This window comes from Rana temporaria, chromosome 3 (genome assembly GCF_905171775.1).
Source record: "Rana temporaria chromosome 3, aRanTem1.1, whole genome shotgun sequence".
NCBI classification, from domain to species: Eukaryota; Metazoa; Chordata; class Amphibia; order Anura; family Ranidae; genus Rana; species Rana temporaria.
In genome coordinates, this window is record NC_053491.1 from 422,187,391 (window position 1) to 422,206,547 (window position 19,157).

At 43.6% G+C, this 19,157-nt stretch overlaps 1 protein-coding gene across 2 annotated transcripts in view; it reads right to left on the reverse strand.

Annotated features, from left to right (window-relative positions):
• The window catches only part of PEBP4 (phosphatidylethanolamine binding protein 4), a 95,869-nt gene that overhangs the window by 22,458 nt on the left and 54,254 nt on the right, over nucleotides 1–19,157 (reverse strand). For both annotated transcript variants that reach the window (XM_040346170.1, XM_040346171.1), the window contains exon 4: nucleotides 11,546–11,644. In XM_040346170.1, the coding sequence (XP_040202104.1) occupies nucleotides 11,546–11,644 (99 nt within the window). The remainder of the gene's footprint in view (nucleotides 1–11,545; nucleotides 11,645–19,157) is intronic.

A 19,157-nucleotide genomic window follows, 5' to 3' on the forward strand; every position in this document is an offset into this window, starting at 1 on the left:
CAGGGCCGCCATCAGATATTATGGGGCCCCTGGAGCTCTAAAAAAAAAAAAAATTGGTCCCTTTAATAAAAAAAAAAAATATATATATATATATATATATATATATATATATATATAAATATATATAAATATATATATATATATATATATATATATATATATATATATATATATATATATATATATATATATATTTTATAAAAGAAAATAAAAAAAAGGGGGGTTGCCATATGGGGCCCTGTGGGCCTCCGGTCCCCTGGGAACCTCCGAACCCCTTACAGGTGTACTGCCTGTACCCCCCTGATGGCGGCCCTGCCAGAGCCTGATCATGACCCAGCGATGTGTTTGAGAATGAAGCTCTCTTGCTCTTTATTGGCTCAGATACAGCAGTAGGGGCCATTGGCAGGAGGGATAATCAAAGCCAGTGATGGCGTGTGTCCTATGGATCCAAAAGAGCCAAAGAGGGACCTCAGAAGAGGAGGATTAGGGCTGCTCTGTGAAAAACCATTACACAAAGCAGGCATGTATAACATGCTTGTCATTTTAACAAAAAAATAAAAAAAACACTTTAAAGAAAACATGTAATACAGTAATAGGGCAAAGGTAGACATGGTATGCAATATGCATAATAAAAGGGTGCAGGGCTTGTTTTTCACAAGGGCAATGCCTACTCTACAATTGTCTGTCCAATTTCATGCACACTTTGAACATGTGTCTTTTTTGAATCTCTTGAAGTGGCAGAGCAAAACAGAGAAATCCTGTTGCAGTATGAACACCGATTTGTAAAAGGCAAGTTATGCACTAGCATATTGATAAAGTCACAGCTGTAAAGTATTGATAAAAGATTGGGATGGTGTAATAGTAATTCCATGTAAATGGCTTATTACTATATACTGGCTGAGCAATATAGCATGGCAGGGTTATGACAGTGCAAGCTGTAATGGGCAGAGTGTAATAATGACGAGCTGGTTCTTGGGGAAGCTCTCATCAGCACCCACTCCTGGGCCACGTGTGAGAAGGGATCTCCCACTCATGGAGGAGAAACAGGAGGAAGACCAGGCGTGGGAGACAGAGAAAGGGGAAAGCAGAATACAGAGAGAGAGGGGAGAGGACAGAGGAGACAATAGAAATGTTTGAGGAAAGAGCACAAGCTGTCACAACACATTTGGAGTTTGTCCACCACAGGGAAGGGAACAAAGTCCTGTGACCCAACTCGGGCTTCCATAAAAAGGCCAATTTTTCATCAGACACAACAAAAGATCCAGTATCTGTCAGTTATTAACTGTGGGCAGAGGGCACAGGTGCCCCGTCCAGCCTCATTGCTGGCAGCCTATCAAACTCTATGAGTGGCTGACAGCTGCTGCAGCCAGATGATGCACCGGGCATTTGTTCCTGGGTGCATGCTGCCCAAAAAAGTTTGTAATACTTGATATACAGTTCAGCCTCAGTAGTTGCCAGCCTCAGGCTCCATGCACCCTGGCATAAAAAAAGGTTGCTTCTACAAGAGTTTTATGTTCTGACTGTAGAAGCAACTCAATGTCATCCTATGTGTCCATGTACATGTAGTGCCTGGCTACTTTCGTGGCCGGTGCTCTTGTAAATTTAGAGGGTGGTCAGAGAATTGGTTGCCTCTGACCGTGTTTATTCTGCTAAATTCAGGGCTTCTGTTCCAGCTTTGGCTGTACTGTGTGTGTACACTGTCGTTGCCTGGGGAGTTGATCCCACCCCAGACCGACAGGTGGCAGCGGTAGAGTCAGGGTAGTGTGGATATTTCTCCACGGTAGCCATTCAGGAGGGTTGATCGCCTCGCTGTGCATGCTGGGGAGGGGTATTTAGGGGGCGGACTCCGGTAGTTCGGGGTCGTCTTCGCCGCCAGTCGCCTGGGCAGTCGTTCCACCACCCTGTGTGTGGCACTCATGGCCGGGTGTATGCTTCAGTGTTCCTGGCTCCGGGACCACGTTGGTCCGGAGCAAAGAATCTACCTGGCAGGCTCAGTGTGTAGACTGAGTCTGCGGCTGCAGAGTTGTCCTGTGCTGTCCGTCCCGAGGGAGGAAGCCGACCGATGAAGAACCTGTCTGGGAAATACCGAGCACGAGGCTGGTATCTCAAGAGAGGCCTACTGCTTCATCGAAGGACACTTCATTTCTGAGAGGCTGGACGATGGTCGCCTATTAGTACCGAGATTACTAAACGCTGTTCAAGGGAGATCCAAGTGCTTAATCCAGTGCTGAGAAGGAATTTGGACTGAGAATATCTCCACCTTTTGGGAAGGTCTGTGGCAGAGACTTTGCTAAAGTTCCGAGTGACACTCTGGCTGCTAGTCCGGTGAGAGCGGCCTATCCAGATGCACTATGCCCGCTCTGGCTAGAGTGGCGACGCAAGTTGTCGTTGGTAGCAGGACTGCTTCCGAAACCCTGTTATAGGCCTGAATCCATTATCTACCACTTCTTCTATCATCTCACCTACTACTACTTTTACAATTTTTACCCCGTTGGGTAATAAAGCACAGAAAGAGACACCTACAGTGTGGACATTGACTTCCTTACAGCTCTCATCCAGTACCCTAGACGGCGGAGAAAATAGATGTAACATGTCACCCAAAATCAAACCAGCAGCTCCTTCGGGGGTAGTGCTACATACATTATGACGTTTACAGGCATATTTTGAGATCAACGTTAAGAGACAGAAAAAAAAAAAACCTTCTCATTCTGATTGGAGCTCACTGGCAGAAAAAATTTAAAACTCTCCTAAACTTGTCTAAACTTTGTACAAAAAATGCTCTATATGAACGTTTTTTACTCCAGAGAGAACAGACGTTTTTTAAGCCCAGTGTTCATGGAGCCTCAGGCCTCGTACACACGATAGAACATGTCCGATGAAAACAGTCCGCGGACCGTTTTCATCGGACATGTCCGCTGGGAGATTTTGGTCTGATGGCTGTACACACCATCAAACCGAAATCCCAGCGGACAGACAGCGCGGTGACGTTGACGCCGCCACGTCACCAAACCAGGAAGTAAAATACTTCCATGCATGCGTCGAATCCATTCGACGCATGCGGGAGATTTCTGTCCGCTGGTTAGGTGTACTAACCGACGGACGAGTTTCCAGCAGACAAGTTTTAAAGCATGCTTTAAAACTTTTGTCTGCTGGAAACCTGTCTGCTAGGCTGTACACACGGTCGGATCTGTCCGCTGAAACTGGTCTGCGGACCAGTTTCAGCAGACATGTTCGGTCGTGTGTACAAGGCCTCAGAGTTTGACAGGCTGCCAACGGTGGGGATAGATTGTGCACCTCTGCCTACAGCTAAATGCCAGAGCCCCATGTATTGGGCTACAAGCCCAGGGGCCAAAGGGTTCTTCTGCACCGGTGATTCCGCCACCATAGTCCCGCCAAGAGTTTCCTGCAGCAGTGAATCTGACTTACTAACTTGCAGGGACTTCTGACAGTCAAAGAACTTCTTCTGCTCTTTATTGCAATTCCTCCAGTCTCCTGTAACACCCTGCACTGCAAGTCAGATTTTGGCCCATAGTAGAAGCGCAGGAAAGGTTTGCACATTTGCATGACTGTAGTACTAAAGCCGTTTTCCTCGGCTGTCTCTTTAAACCCTCCATTACCCTTGCGCACTCCCCACTCTCCACATCACTTATCCTGATGGTTCCCTTGGTAACTGCAGTGAGACTTCGGCTTTTGGGATGAGTCAGGTTAGCGATGAGAGATTTGCTCCTGCATATGGGACATAATATTTCTGGAATATCTGCTCTCCAAGCCCACCATCACAGCTCTGTAATGTGGAGCGACATAAGCACAGACATTGGCCTCTGACACTGGAGATAAAACTCCTGGATAGAATTCAGCAGCGATCACTTTCACAAAACAAGACGCAGCCAAGCCTGAAGTATGTTCTATCCCAGCAATCTGCAGTCTCCACCATGTGACTGTCATTAAGTATGCAACTTCTGTTCCTGGATGGTATTTAGTTTTATCCTGGAACAAAATGGCTGTAAGAGGAAGCATGTTTTCTGAGGCCAAGCAGATCCCCCATTACTAGCATCTGGTCTGGCATCTGTCTGCTTCAGAACTTCCAACAAACATGTTTTCAGATGATAAATCCAGGTTCTGCTAGTGATCTCATGATATCAGAATAGCTTGGCATGGCCACTGGGTCAATGGGAATGCAAAAGCAGCTTGAATAGGTTAAAGGGAAGTCAAACACACCTGCTCTTGTTCTCCACACTCAGGATTTCACAAAGCTTGCAATCACCGATACATGAAAAATACATAACAGAACACCGACATATTCCAAAGCAGTTTTTTTATTGATCCAGACAATCAGTTGCATAGGAAATGAGCAGACACAAGGACTTATGCACCCTAGTTGTGTAACTAAGGGGTTAATTTACTAAAATTGGGAGAGTGCAAAATCTGGTGAAGCTTTGCATGGTAGCCAATTAGCTACTAACTTTAGTTTGTTTAATTAAAGTGGATGTAAAGCTTTTTTTTTTAATAGTAAAATTACAAACATGCCTGTACTTACCTGCTTTGTGCAATTATTTTGCACAGAGCAGCCTTGATCCTCTTCTTCTGGGGTTCTCTGCCGGCACTCCAGGCCCATCTTCTTCATCAGATGCCCCTACGGAAAGCTGTTTTTCATAGGGGCACAGAAGTTTTTTTACTTTAATGCATAGAAAGTATTAAAGGTGAAAAACCTTAAGGCCCCTTTCAGACTGGGGCGGGAGCCGCGGTGGCGGTATAACGCCGCTAAAAATAGCGGCGCTATACTGCCGGGATTGCCGCGGGAATCGGCCGATAAAGGGTTAATACCGCCCGCAATGCGCCTCTATAGAGGCGCATTGCGGGTGGTATTGCCGCGGTTTCCCACTGTTTTCAATGGGAAGGAGCGGTGAAGGAGCGGTATACATGCCGCTCCTCTCACCGCTCCAAAGATGCGCATCGCCTCAGTGTGAAAGCCCTCTGGCTTTCACATTGAGGTAGCTGGGCAGGAGTTTTTCAGGCGGTATAGCAGCGCTATTTTTAGCGCTGTACCGCCTGAAAAACTCCTCAGTGTGAAAGGGGTCTTAGGCTGTAGAACTACTTTAGAGTGGATGTAAACCCTCATACGCAGTACACCTTTCTTTGATAAACCCTCACACGCCTTACATCTTTCTTTGATAAACCCTCACATATACCAAGTGAAGTGAACAGCCTCAAATGATACACAGAGATGAAACAAATCTCCCTACATAAGTTTTACATGTACATCTGCGATCTACAGCTTTAAGTACGGTTTAAAAAGTGCACGTTCTGTTCGAATTTTCTCTTCCCGATTCACCTGTGAGTGTGGATTCTTGCCATACACTATGAGACAGCTGATTGGAGGAAAGGCACACACCCCCTCTCCACATAAGCAGAAAAAAAGGAAGAAACAATGCAAAGCTGTGCTGTGAATAGACCAGCTCTCTGACAATCTATTTATAGCACCCAACCTGACACAAATTTCCGGCGGCGTATCGTATCCTATTCACGCTACGCCGCCGTAAGTAAGTGAGGCAAGTACTGTATTCACAAAGCACTTGCCTCCTAACTTACGGCGGCGTAGCGTAAATGGGGCCGGCGTAAGCGCGCCTAATTCAAATGAGGATGGGGGGCGTGTTTTATGTAAATTACTCGTGACCCGACGTGATTGACGTTTTTTACGAACGCCGCATGCGCCGTCCGTGTACATATCCCAGTGTGCATTGCTCCAAAGTACGCCGCAAGGACGTATTGGTTTTGACGTGAACGTAAATGACGTCCAGCCCCATTCACGGACGACTTACGCAAACGACGTAAAAATTTCAAATTTCGACGCGGGAACGACGGCCATACTTAACATTGACTAGGCCACCTAGGGGGCAGCTTTAACTTTACGCGGCGTAACTCTTACGGAAACGGCATATCTTTACTGCGACGGGCGCACGTACGTTCGTGAATCGGCGTATCTAGGCATTTACATATTCTACACCGAACTCAACGGAAGCGCCACCTAGCGGCCAGCCTAAATATTGCACCCTAAGATACGACGGCGTAGGAGACTTACGCCGCTCGTATCTTAGCCTAATTTAAGCGTATCTGGTTTCCAGAATACGCTTAAATTTAGGACGGCGCAGATTCCGAGTTACGTCGGCGTATCTACTGATACGCCGGCGTAAATCTCCATGAATCCAGCTAATATTCTTTCTAACTTCACCTTAAATTCACCTGCTTACGCATTTCCAGGGATGCTACCGTTTGTAAATGACTATTTTAAGATAACGTCTTAATTTACATCGCATTGAAAGCCCAGTCTGTTTATACATGTCAGATCATGTAATATTGACCTGATTAGAATTATGGCAAATGTTATTGAGAAATGGATCTCCCATTGAAGAAAGGAAACCCAGATGTTGGGGAAATGGCAGGGAATGATGTCTCATGTAGCGCTAAATACTGTGGGCATTTGGCAATAAAAACCGATGATGTATTGTTGAATGATCAGTCCATACTTTATAAATACCCCCTCATTGTGTACAATTTTCAAATTTCAGAATCAAATAGACAACTTTAAAGCCTAACTCCACTTTGTTGAGAAAAAAAAAAAACATTCCCCTCTGGGTGATCTATGTACATTACAAGGATAACAACCTTTGTTTCAGATTCCTACCTTTTGTTATTCTGAAGAAATCCCTGTTTGTTCCTCTGTGCGTCTAATGGGAGTGGTTTCATAATTATCTATCAGCTGTGCAGCTGCAGGGCACTAATGGGGAAATCTGCTTGGTTCCCATCCCTTTAGATGTGTCCCTATTGGGAGTATCTCACTAAAAATTAAATTTTTGTTACATGGAATGCCTGAAATCTATCTTAGACAGACTTCTGGGAAAATTGGTGAGCCAATCACACAAGACACTTTTTTCACAAATTTGTGAAAGATAATGTTACGCCGAGTAAATTCATACCCAACATGTCACGCTTCAAAATTGTACCCGCTCGTGGAATGGGCGACAAATTTTGACACTTAAAAATCTCCATAGGCAAGGTTTAAAAAATATGTCTACAGGTTATCAGTTTTGAGTTTCAGAGTAGGGCTTTTTCTAGAATTATTGCGCTCACTCCAACGATCGAGGCGATACCTCACATGTGTGGTTTGAACACCGTTTATATATGCAGGCGCTACTTTCGCTTCTGCACACGAGCACGGTGGGACGGGGCGCTTTAAAAAAATAAATTCTTATTATTTATTACTTTTTATTTTTTTACACTGTCCCTTTAAAAAAAACATTTGGATCACTTTTACTCAAATCTCAAGGAATGTAAACATCCCTCATAATAGAAAAAAAGCATGACAGGACCTCTTTAATGTGAGATCTGGTGTCAAAAAGACCTCAGATCTCACATTTACACTTAAATGCAATAAAAATAAAAAAATAAAACAAAAAACAAAAAATAAAAGTCTTTTTTTTTTTTTTCAATAAAAAAAAAAAAAAAAGAAGGAAGAATGTCCCCTTAAAGGGTCACTAAAGGAAAAAAAATGTTTGCCTAAAATTAATGTCTGCAAGGTAGACAGACAGAATAGTGTAATGATTCTGTTAAAAAAACGAGTAAATACCGATTAAATTCCTTCATCTATATCACCATTCTAGTTTCTGTTCTCTCATTCACTTCCTGGTTTGCGGCGCTCGTTCATGTGAGGACTACATTTCCCAGTATGAATTGCGGCACGCCCAGTAAGTCACACCTCCTTGAAGTCTCTAACACGTAGAGAGCGTCCTGCCACACAGATGTAGTTCCCAGGAGGGGGTGAGCACGTTACTGACCATCGCAGTAAAGCCTCCCTTCACGGTGGTCAGTAAAATCAGACAAGCAGGAAGTGAACAGAACAGAGAAGAAATAAGAGAAACTTCTGAGCAAAAACGAACAATGAGGAAGTGAAAAGAGGAATGTCTGCAGGTAAAGGATGTTTATTATGAATTTTTTTTTCTTCCTTTACAACCCCTTTAAGGCCTTTGGGCGGAAGTGGCGGTTGAAGTCGCTTCCGTCATTCAACAGCATTGAGTCGAGTGTGGGCCATCATTCCCTCACTCGACTTGGTGTCTCTGAGGTAAAGGATCGGATTATCTTTGCCGCTACCGACGGCTCCGGTAAGCAGTGGAGATTACTGGAATGTAGTGGGAGGAGGGGGCACCACTCCCTCCCCTGATAAAAGTGATCTTGTGGCGAATCCGCCGCGGAGACCACTTGTATCTTAAAGCCGACCGTCCGCTGTTTCAGGAAATACCGTGGTTCTGACAGCTATCTGCTGTCATAACAATAGAATTTAACCTGAAAGTACCGATGTATAACGACGGCGGGTGGTCCGGAAGTGGTTAAACTACGTAGCGCAAGGGTCTGCCTAACTGGATACAACTGAAAGCCGTTTAGTTTTGTCTTCATATTATATGGCTTTGGTAAATCTAAAGGAATATTGTATAAGAACATTGAAAATGTATGGCCAGCCTAAAAGCCTCTGCGGTTCAGAATGGCAGGTCAATGCGAAATTGCACCTGTATCTTTGGATTGGAATTGGCGCTCTATAAGTCAGATATACTGAAGCTCTGCCAATGTCTTTATATGATGAAGGAAATTGCACTGGTCCCCGATCTCTCCTTTTTATCTGAGAACACCCCCTATATCTAGAATTAAACAAGCCTGAATTTCTATTTTTCCTTGTGTCGCCTTACAGTCTAGCTGTATAATAGCTCATTAACCTGAGCGGGAGGAGCGGCTGCACTGCCGATTATACTGGAACAAACAACTGGTAGTTAGCGGGTCAGCTGAATGAGAAGCCATTATAATTAGCAGTCGGTAGTAAAGAAAACGTATGTAAATAGGTAAAGAAATCTCATTTTCTCTGCTCCCCATCCCCCCCTTTTAAATCTTTCACATACTGTATCTGCTACAAAACAAATTATATGGTTATTGTCTTTAATATTTCAGAGTTCTTTGTGTCTGAAATAATTGCGTTTCAGCTGTTACTGTAGACATGCATGCTGCGATAATAGAAGCTATATTTAGAGGCTGGCTTGATAATCCAGGGGCACACATAGGAAAGTTCTGGGTCTTACAAGCTACGCTTTAACATGCAAGTTCACCTTCAGCAAAAATCCCCGATGCAATTACAGATCCTCCGGCCAGCGCCTCTCCAGGTGTAAATGGTGCCCGTCCTCCTACTACAGATGCAGCTATTGAGGACCTCTTTATAGAGACCACTGGCACCTCTATCCCCTTCCAATCTGCTATTTGCAGGACGGACTGAACATTACAATAATACACCCCCTAGTGGCCCCTTTCCTTAAAGTGGAGGTTCATCCAAAAACGCAATTTTTAACATTAGATTGAGGCTCGTTTTGTGAAGGGGAATCGGGTGTTTTTTTTTAAATCGAAGCTGTACTTACCGTTTTAGAGATAGATCTTCTCCGCCGCGGGACTGGGCGTTCCTATTTGATTGACAGGCTTGATTGACACGTCGGTGCGGCCTTATAGAGCCGCACCGACGTTCGACTTATTTCGGCTACTCGTGACGCGATGTATGCGACCGTCGGAAGCCTGTCGGAAGCCTGTCAATCAAAATAGGAACGCCCAGTCCTGAAGACCATACCCGGAAGCGGCGGAGAAGATGCATCTCTAAAACGGTAAGTACAGCTTCGATTTAAAAAAAACACCCGATTCCCCTTGACAAAATGAGCCTCAATCTAATGTTAAAAATTGTTTTTCGGGTGAACTCCCGCTTTAAATTTACTTTACTAGGCAAGAAACCAGGAAGTAACTGAAGAAATGTAAAAAGGTTTAACACAAGTAAATATGATCTACTTTCCCATCTATGTACCAATGTTAGCAACATTAAGATTAAAAATAATCAATGTTGATTGGGAGTCCCAATCAACCCCGATTATTTTTAATTCCAATGTAGGCTGACCAGACATCCCCGGTTTCCAGAGACAGTCCCTGGATTGAGGACACTGTCCCCGGACCAAGTCTGTCCCCGGTTTTGTCCCTGGATTGGATTTGAGCTGGGGCAATTTCAAAGACAGTCAGTGCAGAATTAAACCCCCCCCCCCCTCGATCCTACTAGCTTAGGGGGGGGGTGTATTATTTCAATTATATGTGCCCCTGATGATGTGCTGGTCGCAGCGGAGGGAATATTTCTTCAGTTTCTGGTGCATGTCCATTCAGCTCCACTCGCATGTTCTGCCTTGGCTCAAGGCCCGGCCAGCTGCCTGCCTGCTTGTCTCCTTGCCTTCCCTGGCGGAGTGATCTTCCTCCGCTCCCCACATAGTAGTAGCCGGGTGCCGGAGTGTAAAACTTGACAGGCTGTGAAGCGGGCAGCGGCGGAGATGGGCAGAGAGTCGCTGATTGCCGCCATTACTAGTAAAAAAACAATCTGGTCACCTTATCCTAATGTTGCTAGCATTAGTACGTAGCATCATATTTACTTGTTTTAAACTTTTTTACATATCTTCAAGTTACTTCCTGGTTTCTGGCCTAGGCAAATGAGGTCATACATCCCAGGAGTCTTCAGGAGGGATAACAACTGGGTTACTTTTTAAGTAATCCAGCACTATCCAGTAATCCAGGAGGAGGGACTTTCTCAGCTAAGCACACTCGTCTGCATGCATGCTTGAGCTAAGAGCAGATGGATTCCAGAAAGCAGAGCTTTTTTTCAGTGGGAACACAATTTCTGGCACCTCAGCACTGAATGTATAGAATGGTAAGGATGCTGGGGTGTGCTGAAGGGCCTATTAATTCTGGCTGCTGGGGGATCTATTGCTCCTGGAGATCTATTTTTGCATAGCGGTCTATTGTTGCTGTCGTGAGAGGGGGTTTTGTTGGGGGGGATCAATTGTTGCTGGAAGAGATCTACTGTTAAGGGAGGAGTCTATTGTTGCTGGCTGCATCAATTTTTGTGTGACAGTCTATTGTTGTTGGGGGGATCCATTGTTGGTGGTGGAGGATCTATCATTGTTGGTTGGACTTATGTTGCTGGGTGGTCAACTGTTGCTGTAAGGGATCTACTGTTGAGGGAGGGGTCTATTGTTGCTGGAGAGTCTATTGATGCTGGGTTGGCTGCTGGAAAATTTGTTGGTGGTGTTGCCGCCAGGGTCTATTGTTGGGGTTCATTGTTGCTGGGATGGGTCTATTGCTATTGGCTGTGGAGGATCTATTTTACTGCTTTTCTTTTTCCTTACATTTTTTTTTATCACAAAATGATATTCAGTTCTGTATTCTCTAAAAGGGGCAGTACTGGGGGGTGGAACCAAGAGAACTGACTCAAAAGTAGTGATTAGGGTGTTCCCAGGCGCACACCCCCTGCTCATGCCGTGTATGGCTTACATGCATGCACACTATACAGGAGGGTGTTTTCAATATTCTATAGAAAAAAAATCAAAAGATATAGAAGGAGAATGTGTCGGCTATACAGTGTGTTGGGAAAACAAGGGAATTAACAATGCCTAGCAAATGTGCACCCATTTTAGTTTTTGCTCTGACTCACCGGTACATCAACCACTAGGAGATGTCTCCAAAACTTGCGTTGTGGGTTGCTTCTGCTTGGGGCATCTGGATCTGCAATTATCACCACGTACAACGCACCCTGAAGAAAATAAATACATATATGAGGACGATGGACAGATAAAATAATGGCAAGAATGTTTTTTTCTAAAGTAGATTGAACAATACAACATGCAAATTTTACAGATAGAACTTGACTGATATACAGGTACTGGAAGTTGGGTGGCGTTGTAGTCCTTAGCTACCACAGTTTTATAGGTTGTTTCTTTCCTGATCTTTTATTTTCTGGCAGAAAACTAGACCCACTGGACTTTCTGGCTCCTCTACGCCTCTGTGGAGCATTCTTTATGACGAGTAAAGAATGAAAAGGTAATACCCCTCTTAATGGGGGAGCTGTTCACACAGAGACCTGGAAATGAAAAAAAGTTGATCCAACTGATTCTAAAATGTATATTTAAAAAAAATAATATAATATAATATAATATAATATAATATATATATATATATATATATATATATATATATATATATATATATATAATACCTTCTGCACATACCTTGGGGTGAGGTGGGCCGAGTGCCCTAGGCACTAGATGACCATGTCCCAAAACCGGATGCATATATGTAAATCTCTAATAACCAATCAAGATGCTCAGTGCCACTTACTGATCAGAGGGTATTGAAAAGAATCATCCCCCTTTAAAATAATCAAATTTTGTTGCTTTGCAACCTGAAATTAAGACAGGCACAGTTTTTGTTTTGTCCATTTGTATTTACTCAGTGAAATTTATAACATCCAAGTGAAAGATACAACACCAACATGACAGAATAAAAAAAAATAAAAAAACAGAAATCACTGAGTTGGAAAAAGGATCCCCCTTCCTAAAAATGACTTGTAAACTCAATCAGGTGTAGCCAATAACCTTCTCAATGGCACACAAAGCCATCTGACTTTCAACTGTGATCAGCTAGGGTCATTTTGATTAGCTCAGCATGAAAAGAGCTTTCCTGGAGCATTTCAGTCCCTGGTAGTGCAACTGAAGCAATCAACTATAGGTGGCAAACCACTGTCAAAAAAAATCTGGTATAAAGTTGTGGACGGGTACAAGTCGGGGGATGGATACAAATACATTTCAAAGGCTTTATCCATGTTTTAAGTCCAGTAAAGTCTATTATTAAAGTGGAAGTAAAGTTGATGTGTAATCAAGAGGCGGACAGGCAGGGTATTTATGACAGAAGAGACCCTATTGGTCTCTTCTGACATAAATGCATCCTTTTGCCTATCAGCTGTCATGTTCACCGAGCTGCACAGTGAACATTTACGCCCCAGATCCGTGCCGCGGCGATGTGACTCCTGTGTGCGGGAGTGGCGTCTTTGCGGCCTGGCCCATCAAGCCAAGGCAAGGGACCTGGTGGGAAGACCGTGCGAAGATGGAAGTGCAGGGGGCCCACAGGATCGGTCTCAGTGCTGCGCTGGAAGACACCAGAATAAAGGTTTACCTTCCAACATAACGATGACCCAAAGCACACAGCAAAAAAGACTACACAGTGGTTAGAGAAAAAGGTGAATGTCCTTGTATGGCCTAGTCAGAGCCCAGACTTAAACCCCATTGAAAATCTGTGGAAAGACTTTTAGACTGCAGTCCACAAACAGTCACCATCAAAATTAACTGAATTTGAGCTGTTCTGCAATGAAAAGTGGGCAAATATTGCAAAGTCTAGATGTGGAAAGTTAATAGAGACCTATCCCAACAGACAAAATACTGACACAAAAAGGGGGGGGGGGGGTATGGGGGTGATCCTTTTTCCAACTCGTGATTCGGTTTTTGAATGTTTATTTTTTTCTGACATGTTGGCGTTTTATCTTTCACTTAAATGTTAAAGGTTGGATAAAACAAAAACCGTGTGTCTTCATTTCAGGCCGCAAAGCAACAAAATTTGATTTTAAGGGTGGGGATTCTTTTCTATACCCACTGCATAGGTTGGCATCTAGTGGACAGGGGGCCCTTTTAACATGCCTGTGGCAGGCTTCAAACTCAACTAAAGTTCAAACCACTGGAATCCATGAAAGATGTAGATAGTTTAGCCCTCTCAATCATCAGTTTTGGGAGGATAAACCTTTCCGCTAATAATATTCACAAACCGAATGTTTTAAAAAATACCATAGAGTGTCTTCAGTGATCAAATGTTGGCTGTCATTTCTCCAGTGCAAGAAGAAAGCAAGCAGTTAACCAGTTGCTATAAGCAACACATCAAATGTTCCTCTAGTTCTTTATACAAGGTCCAATAAATCTTCCAGTTGGCATACAATCAGTTTAAATACCATATTGTTTGAAATGGCTATTAAAGGGTCCCATCTGTTCCCAGCCCCTATCTGAGTGTGCAGGGAGCCTGGGAACACAGCTAACTCTCACTGAGCTGTCATAGGACGAGTGTAAAAACAGGAAGAGACAGTTACTGGCAGCAAGAACACAAGACACCCAGGAATAAGGAAGAGTGGAAATTAATTTCAGCAAATACATTGTGCATATAATACTTATTGCAATATTCTGAATCACATGACATCCCGGAGAATAAATTACATATCAGATAATAAAAAATAAAAAAAATCACTGCTAATAACAGAATTTATTAAAAGAGGAACTGCAGTCTGCGCACATAATTTGTAATAAAAAATTGCAACCACTTTGCATATTATTTTATATATAATGTTATTCTATACTTGCCAAATATGCTGCAGAAATCTCCCTTCACTGAGTCTGGCTACAGCCATTTTAACTGTGGGCAGCTGAAGCTGCTGCCTGTTCACTTCCTGGATTTACACAAAGGCACACCCACAGCTCTACAGCCCTGCAGCTTTCATTGGCCCTCTTATGGCTCATTCCCCCTCCCTTCCTGGAAAACTCTCACGAGAGTGAGAGATAGAGCTGTGCATGATGTCATAAGCCTAGGCTTTTTTTAACCAGACAAGAAATTGGAAGTGGGCTGCATAAGTTAAATGGGTTGTAAAGGTTCATTTTTTATTTTCTAAATTGGTTCCTTTAAGCTAGTGCATTGTTGGTTCACTTACCTTTTCCTTCGATTTCCCTTCTAAATGTTTTTTTTGTTTGTCTGAATTTCTCACTTCCTGTTCCTCCTCAGTAAGCTTGCCCCCATCATCCGAGGCCCTTCTGGCTGGGGGTTAGTCAGTGTGCTCGCCCCCTCTCTTGGCACTACGTCCCTGCAGGGAGACGCTGTGAAATTGGACAATTTCATGCTTCCAGCTTTGTGGGAACAGTTTGGGGATGACCCCTTTCCCATTCCAACATGACTGTGTGCCAGTGCACAAAGCAAGGGTGGGTCAACTCAATATTGAACCCTACGGACCAAGACTGGAATGCCATTAAAGTTCATGTAAAGGCAGGCATCCCAATACTTTTGACAATGGATGGAGTTGGTTGTAGTGGTAATGCATTGGAATAGTGAGTACCATGGAGAGCTCCACCAGATAGTGGTAAGCAAGTCACATGCTTCCTCTTAGCGGGCCACTGTCTTGGGCCTATTCAGTTTTATACCCAGAGGATGCCCGTGAGTGTAGCCTATGGCTAATGGAACAGACTTCACGATGGCCAAGTAGCAGGAATGTTGGAAATAAAAGATGCAGCTGTTTTTGAAAATGTGTGCAAGACCTTACCATTATTTGGACCCTGTAGTATTACTCCAATTTTTCAGTTAAACGTCAGAAAAAGAGGTTCCCTACTTAAACATTCGATTGTTGAGCAAGCTTTGAGAAGTGTGATGTAGTGCATGGAATGAAGGGTCTACATACCCTTCTGGGGTCCGGTGACAGTGAGGGGCAGGTATACAAGGGCATTTTTTTCAGTGGCCCTTAAGGTGTCAGGTAGAACATTAAGGATGCCACTGTTGTCTTGGGGTGTAAAAAAGAGAGATACATATCTAGATCCAGTGGAAGCTTTAAGCACATAAAGTCTCTACACTAAGGTGACCAGATTTTTCAAATGAAATCCGGGGGCATATATTTTTTTTTTACTAGTAATCGCGGCAATCAGCGACTCTCTGGCCATCGCCGCCACTGCCCGCCTCACAGCCAGTCAAGTCTTACGCTCCGGGCCCTGGGTACTACTGGGTGGGGAGCGGAGGAAGGTCACTCCACCAGGGAAGGCAAAGAGATAAGCCAAGCAGAAGAACTTGCGAGTGGAGCTGAATGGGCATGCGCCCCGAAACAGAAGAAATAGTCCCTCCGCTCCGACCAGCACATGATCATCAGAAAAAGGCACAGAAAATGGAAAAAATACACCCCCCCCCAAGCTAGTAAGTGCGGCGGAGCGGGGGGGTGTAATTTTTTTAATTCTGCACCGACTGTCTTTGAAATTGCCCCAGCCCCTGTTCAAATCCAATCCGGGGACAAAACTGGCGACAGACTTGGTCCATGGACAGTGTTTTCAATCTGGGGACTGTCCTCGAAAACCGGGGATGTCTGGTCACCCTACTCTACACCAGGGTTTCCCAACTAAGGTTCCCACTGATGCCTTTTTTTAATCTATCCGTAAGGGGGTAATACTTCCCAATGACCACAAGTGTATGGAACATTCTTCTCACTGACCATCACACTAATGTATCATGAGTTGTAGATCTAGTCAGGTTTGGCAGGAGTTCCCAGAGAGGCTGCTCTACACAGATACGGGTGAACCGGGTAAACCACCAATGCATTGTGAGCTTGCTAGTATTTCAGCCAAGTGGCCATTCCCAGTGTGGCAAGCCCAGGTCGAAATAGTCCAATAGCTGTAAGGAGGTGAACCAGGCCCCTCATGCGGTTTAATCTTTTTTGGTGAATGAGTAGGTGCACTATGTGCCCCTTTCTCATTCACATAGTGGGAAAGGCCGTAACTGGGGGCTTCCAGACTCCGATAAGACGAACAATCCCCACAACACGAGACAAGGGCTCTGAGGAAGAGGCTTTTGTCCTCATCACCTTGGGAACAAACAAACGGTCCATGCTGCTCACAGGTGAGCCGACTCCAACACTGATCTCCTCACTGCAGGATGCTCGCCCAGTTCTGATAAAGCACAATTCATGTGCCAAACATATAAACTGTTCCTTCCTTGCTTGTACATGTAGTGCTTCTCATGGTTTTATGTGAATAAAAGGCATTTGAATCTCAGTTTGGTGTGCAGCCATCAGGACTTTCCTTTCACCTTGGGAACAAAGTTCTTTGCCAGGGGGTCAGGAGAGGGAGGGCTGGTGTGGATTTTGGGGGAGACCCCATGTCATCTTTTTTGTTTCTTGTGAGGGATACCCCCTTAAAATCCACACCAGACCCTCATCTTAGATAAGCATTATGCCATGAATTTAGCAGGGGTCATTCTTGCAAAATGATGCATTATAGCAAAAAGTAAAATTTTGTACAAAATAAAAATAAATAAAAAATCTGGTAATTTGCATTTGCCAGACAGGTTGTTTTGTAAAGGTCCCTAAAATATATACCAGACCCTTAAGGTTTTTTTTTGTAAAAAGGATATTTTTTTTTTTACAAAGTAAAATCAAGCTGGCAGGGAAATGTAAATTACTGTCAATTTAAATGCCATTTTTTTCTCTGTAAATGTCACTTTTGCTGTAGTGCATTGTATACATCATACAGGCGCGCCACTTCACAGGAAGATATGTGTCACTCTCCAGGAATGTTATTTAAATGAATTGTGCATTTTTAATCTTTCATTTTAAGCATTATTAAAACTGCTGTTCCTCGCCAAATGGTATTTTTAATTGAATTTTTTGCCATTAGTCCACCAGGGCAGTGCCCAGCCCCCATGCTATTTAACAATCCTTTCCTTGAAAATGCCCAGAAATTATTTTAAAGATTCAGCTTACATTGACTTTAGTGGGATTCAGATTAACGTTCTGAACTTCAGCACAGCCAAGAGAACTTTGCACTAAATTGGGAACGTTTGGCTCATCCCCAATCTTTAATACTTACCTGTCCAGTGAGTGGCGAGTCAGACCATCACTCTGTTAAAGTGTAATGCCACGTACACACGATCATATTTCGGCATGAAAAAAAAAAACGTAGTTTTAAAAAAACGTAATTTAAAATGATCGTTTGTGGGCTTCACATCATTTTTCGGATTCTGAAAAACGACAAAAAAATAAAAAAATTCGAACATGCTGCATTTTTTAACCCCTTTAGAGTGCCGTCGTACGTGACCGCGCTTTGCTAGAGCATTTTTTTAAAACGATGTGTGGGCAACATCGTTTTAATGATGAAGTTGGAAAAACATCGTTTTTTCTACATGTCGAAAAACAAAAAGAAAAAATGGTGTGTAGCGCTATGGTCAAATAAACAAACAACAATGAAAATGGTGATTGTACATATAAAATGGAAAACTATGAGCAGAATCCTGTGAGGGAATTCATAATGCAAAAATTTAATACAGTCCAATGTGTAAAATCACATAACAAAGTCCATGTGAAAAAACACCACGTGCAAAAAATGGGGAGAATCTTGATTAAACTCCAATAAAAAGCAATCCAAAAGTGAATGATCACCGCCACCAATGATAGTGAATGGAGGCTTACCGGAACTGGTGGACTCGAAATGACATATGTCATGCAAGTCAAACAGGGTTAAAGTACCAAGCAAGGTACAAAGGTAAATATCATCCGAGCTGGCTGTTAGAAGTCTGGTGTTATCATCACATACATATCCATATGTCAGAAAACCTTAGATCTTTCAAACTCCACGGTGAACCGGATGGTTAGAAGAGGCAAGAGAAGAGAAAGGCCACATAGTGTAATCCGGTAACAACTACGTAATTTATTTAAAAAAATATATCAAGTACACTCACATGTTCCTGAGTTTAAAATCGCATGCTATAATGTTGAGGCGGCAGTGGAGACGACCGACGCGTTTCGTGTTATTCACACATCATCTCACAGGATTCTGCTCATAGTTTTCCATTTTATATGTACAATCACCATTTTCATTGTTGTTTGTTTATTTGACCATAGCGCTACACACCATTTTTTCTTTTTGTTTTGCTCAGCTGATTTGTCTTTATTAGCCGTGTGAGCAGCTGGTCGCACATTTGTTCAAGTAGCGCAGTATACCCACTTTTTGTTTTTTACATGTCGAAAAAGAATTGTGTGTACTAGAGGTCGACCGATATATCGGCCGGCCGATATATCGGGCCGATATTCAGTCATTTTGGAGAAATCGGCATCGGCCGATTATTATCCAAATGTGGCCGATATTTAGCAGATCTGCATCAGCAGAGTGTGGAGAAGGAAGGAGGAACATGGGGTTCCCCCTCCCTTCTCCACACTGTCTGCAGAGCAGTGCCGTGTGTGTGAAGGAGAATGGAGCTGTCGGACTGATGTCGGGGTGGGCGGGACCCGGGGTGGGCGGGACTCAGCTGTCCAACACCAGCCAATGGGATGAGATCATTGGCTGGATAGCTGCTGGGTCCCGCCCACCCCGGGTCCCGCCCACCTCCAACATCACGATGAATCTGAGCTCCTCTCTCTCTCTGCTCTCACAGTTTCACAGCACATAATGTAGCTGAATGTGTGAAACTCTCTCTTCATACAGTTTCACAAC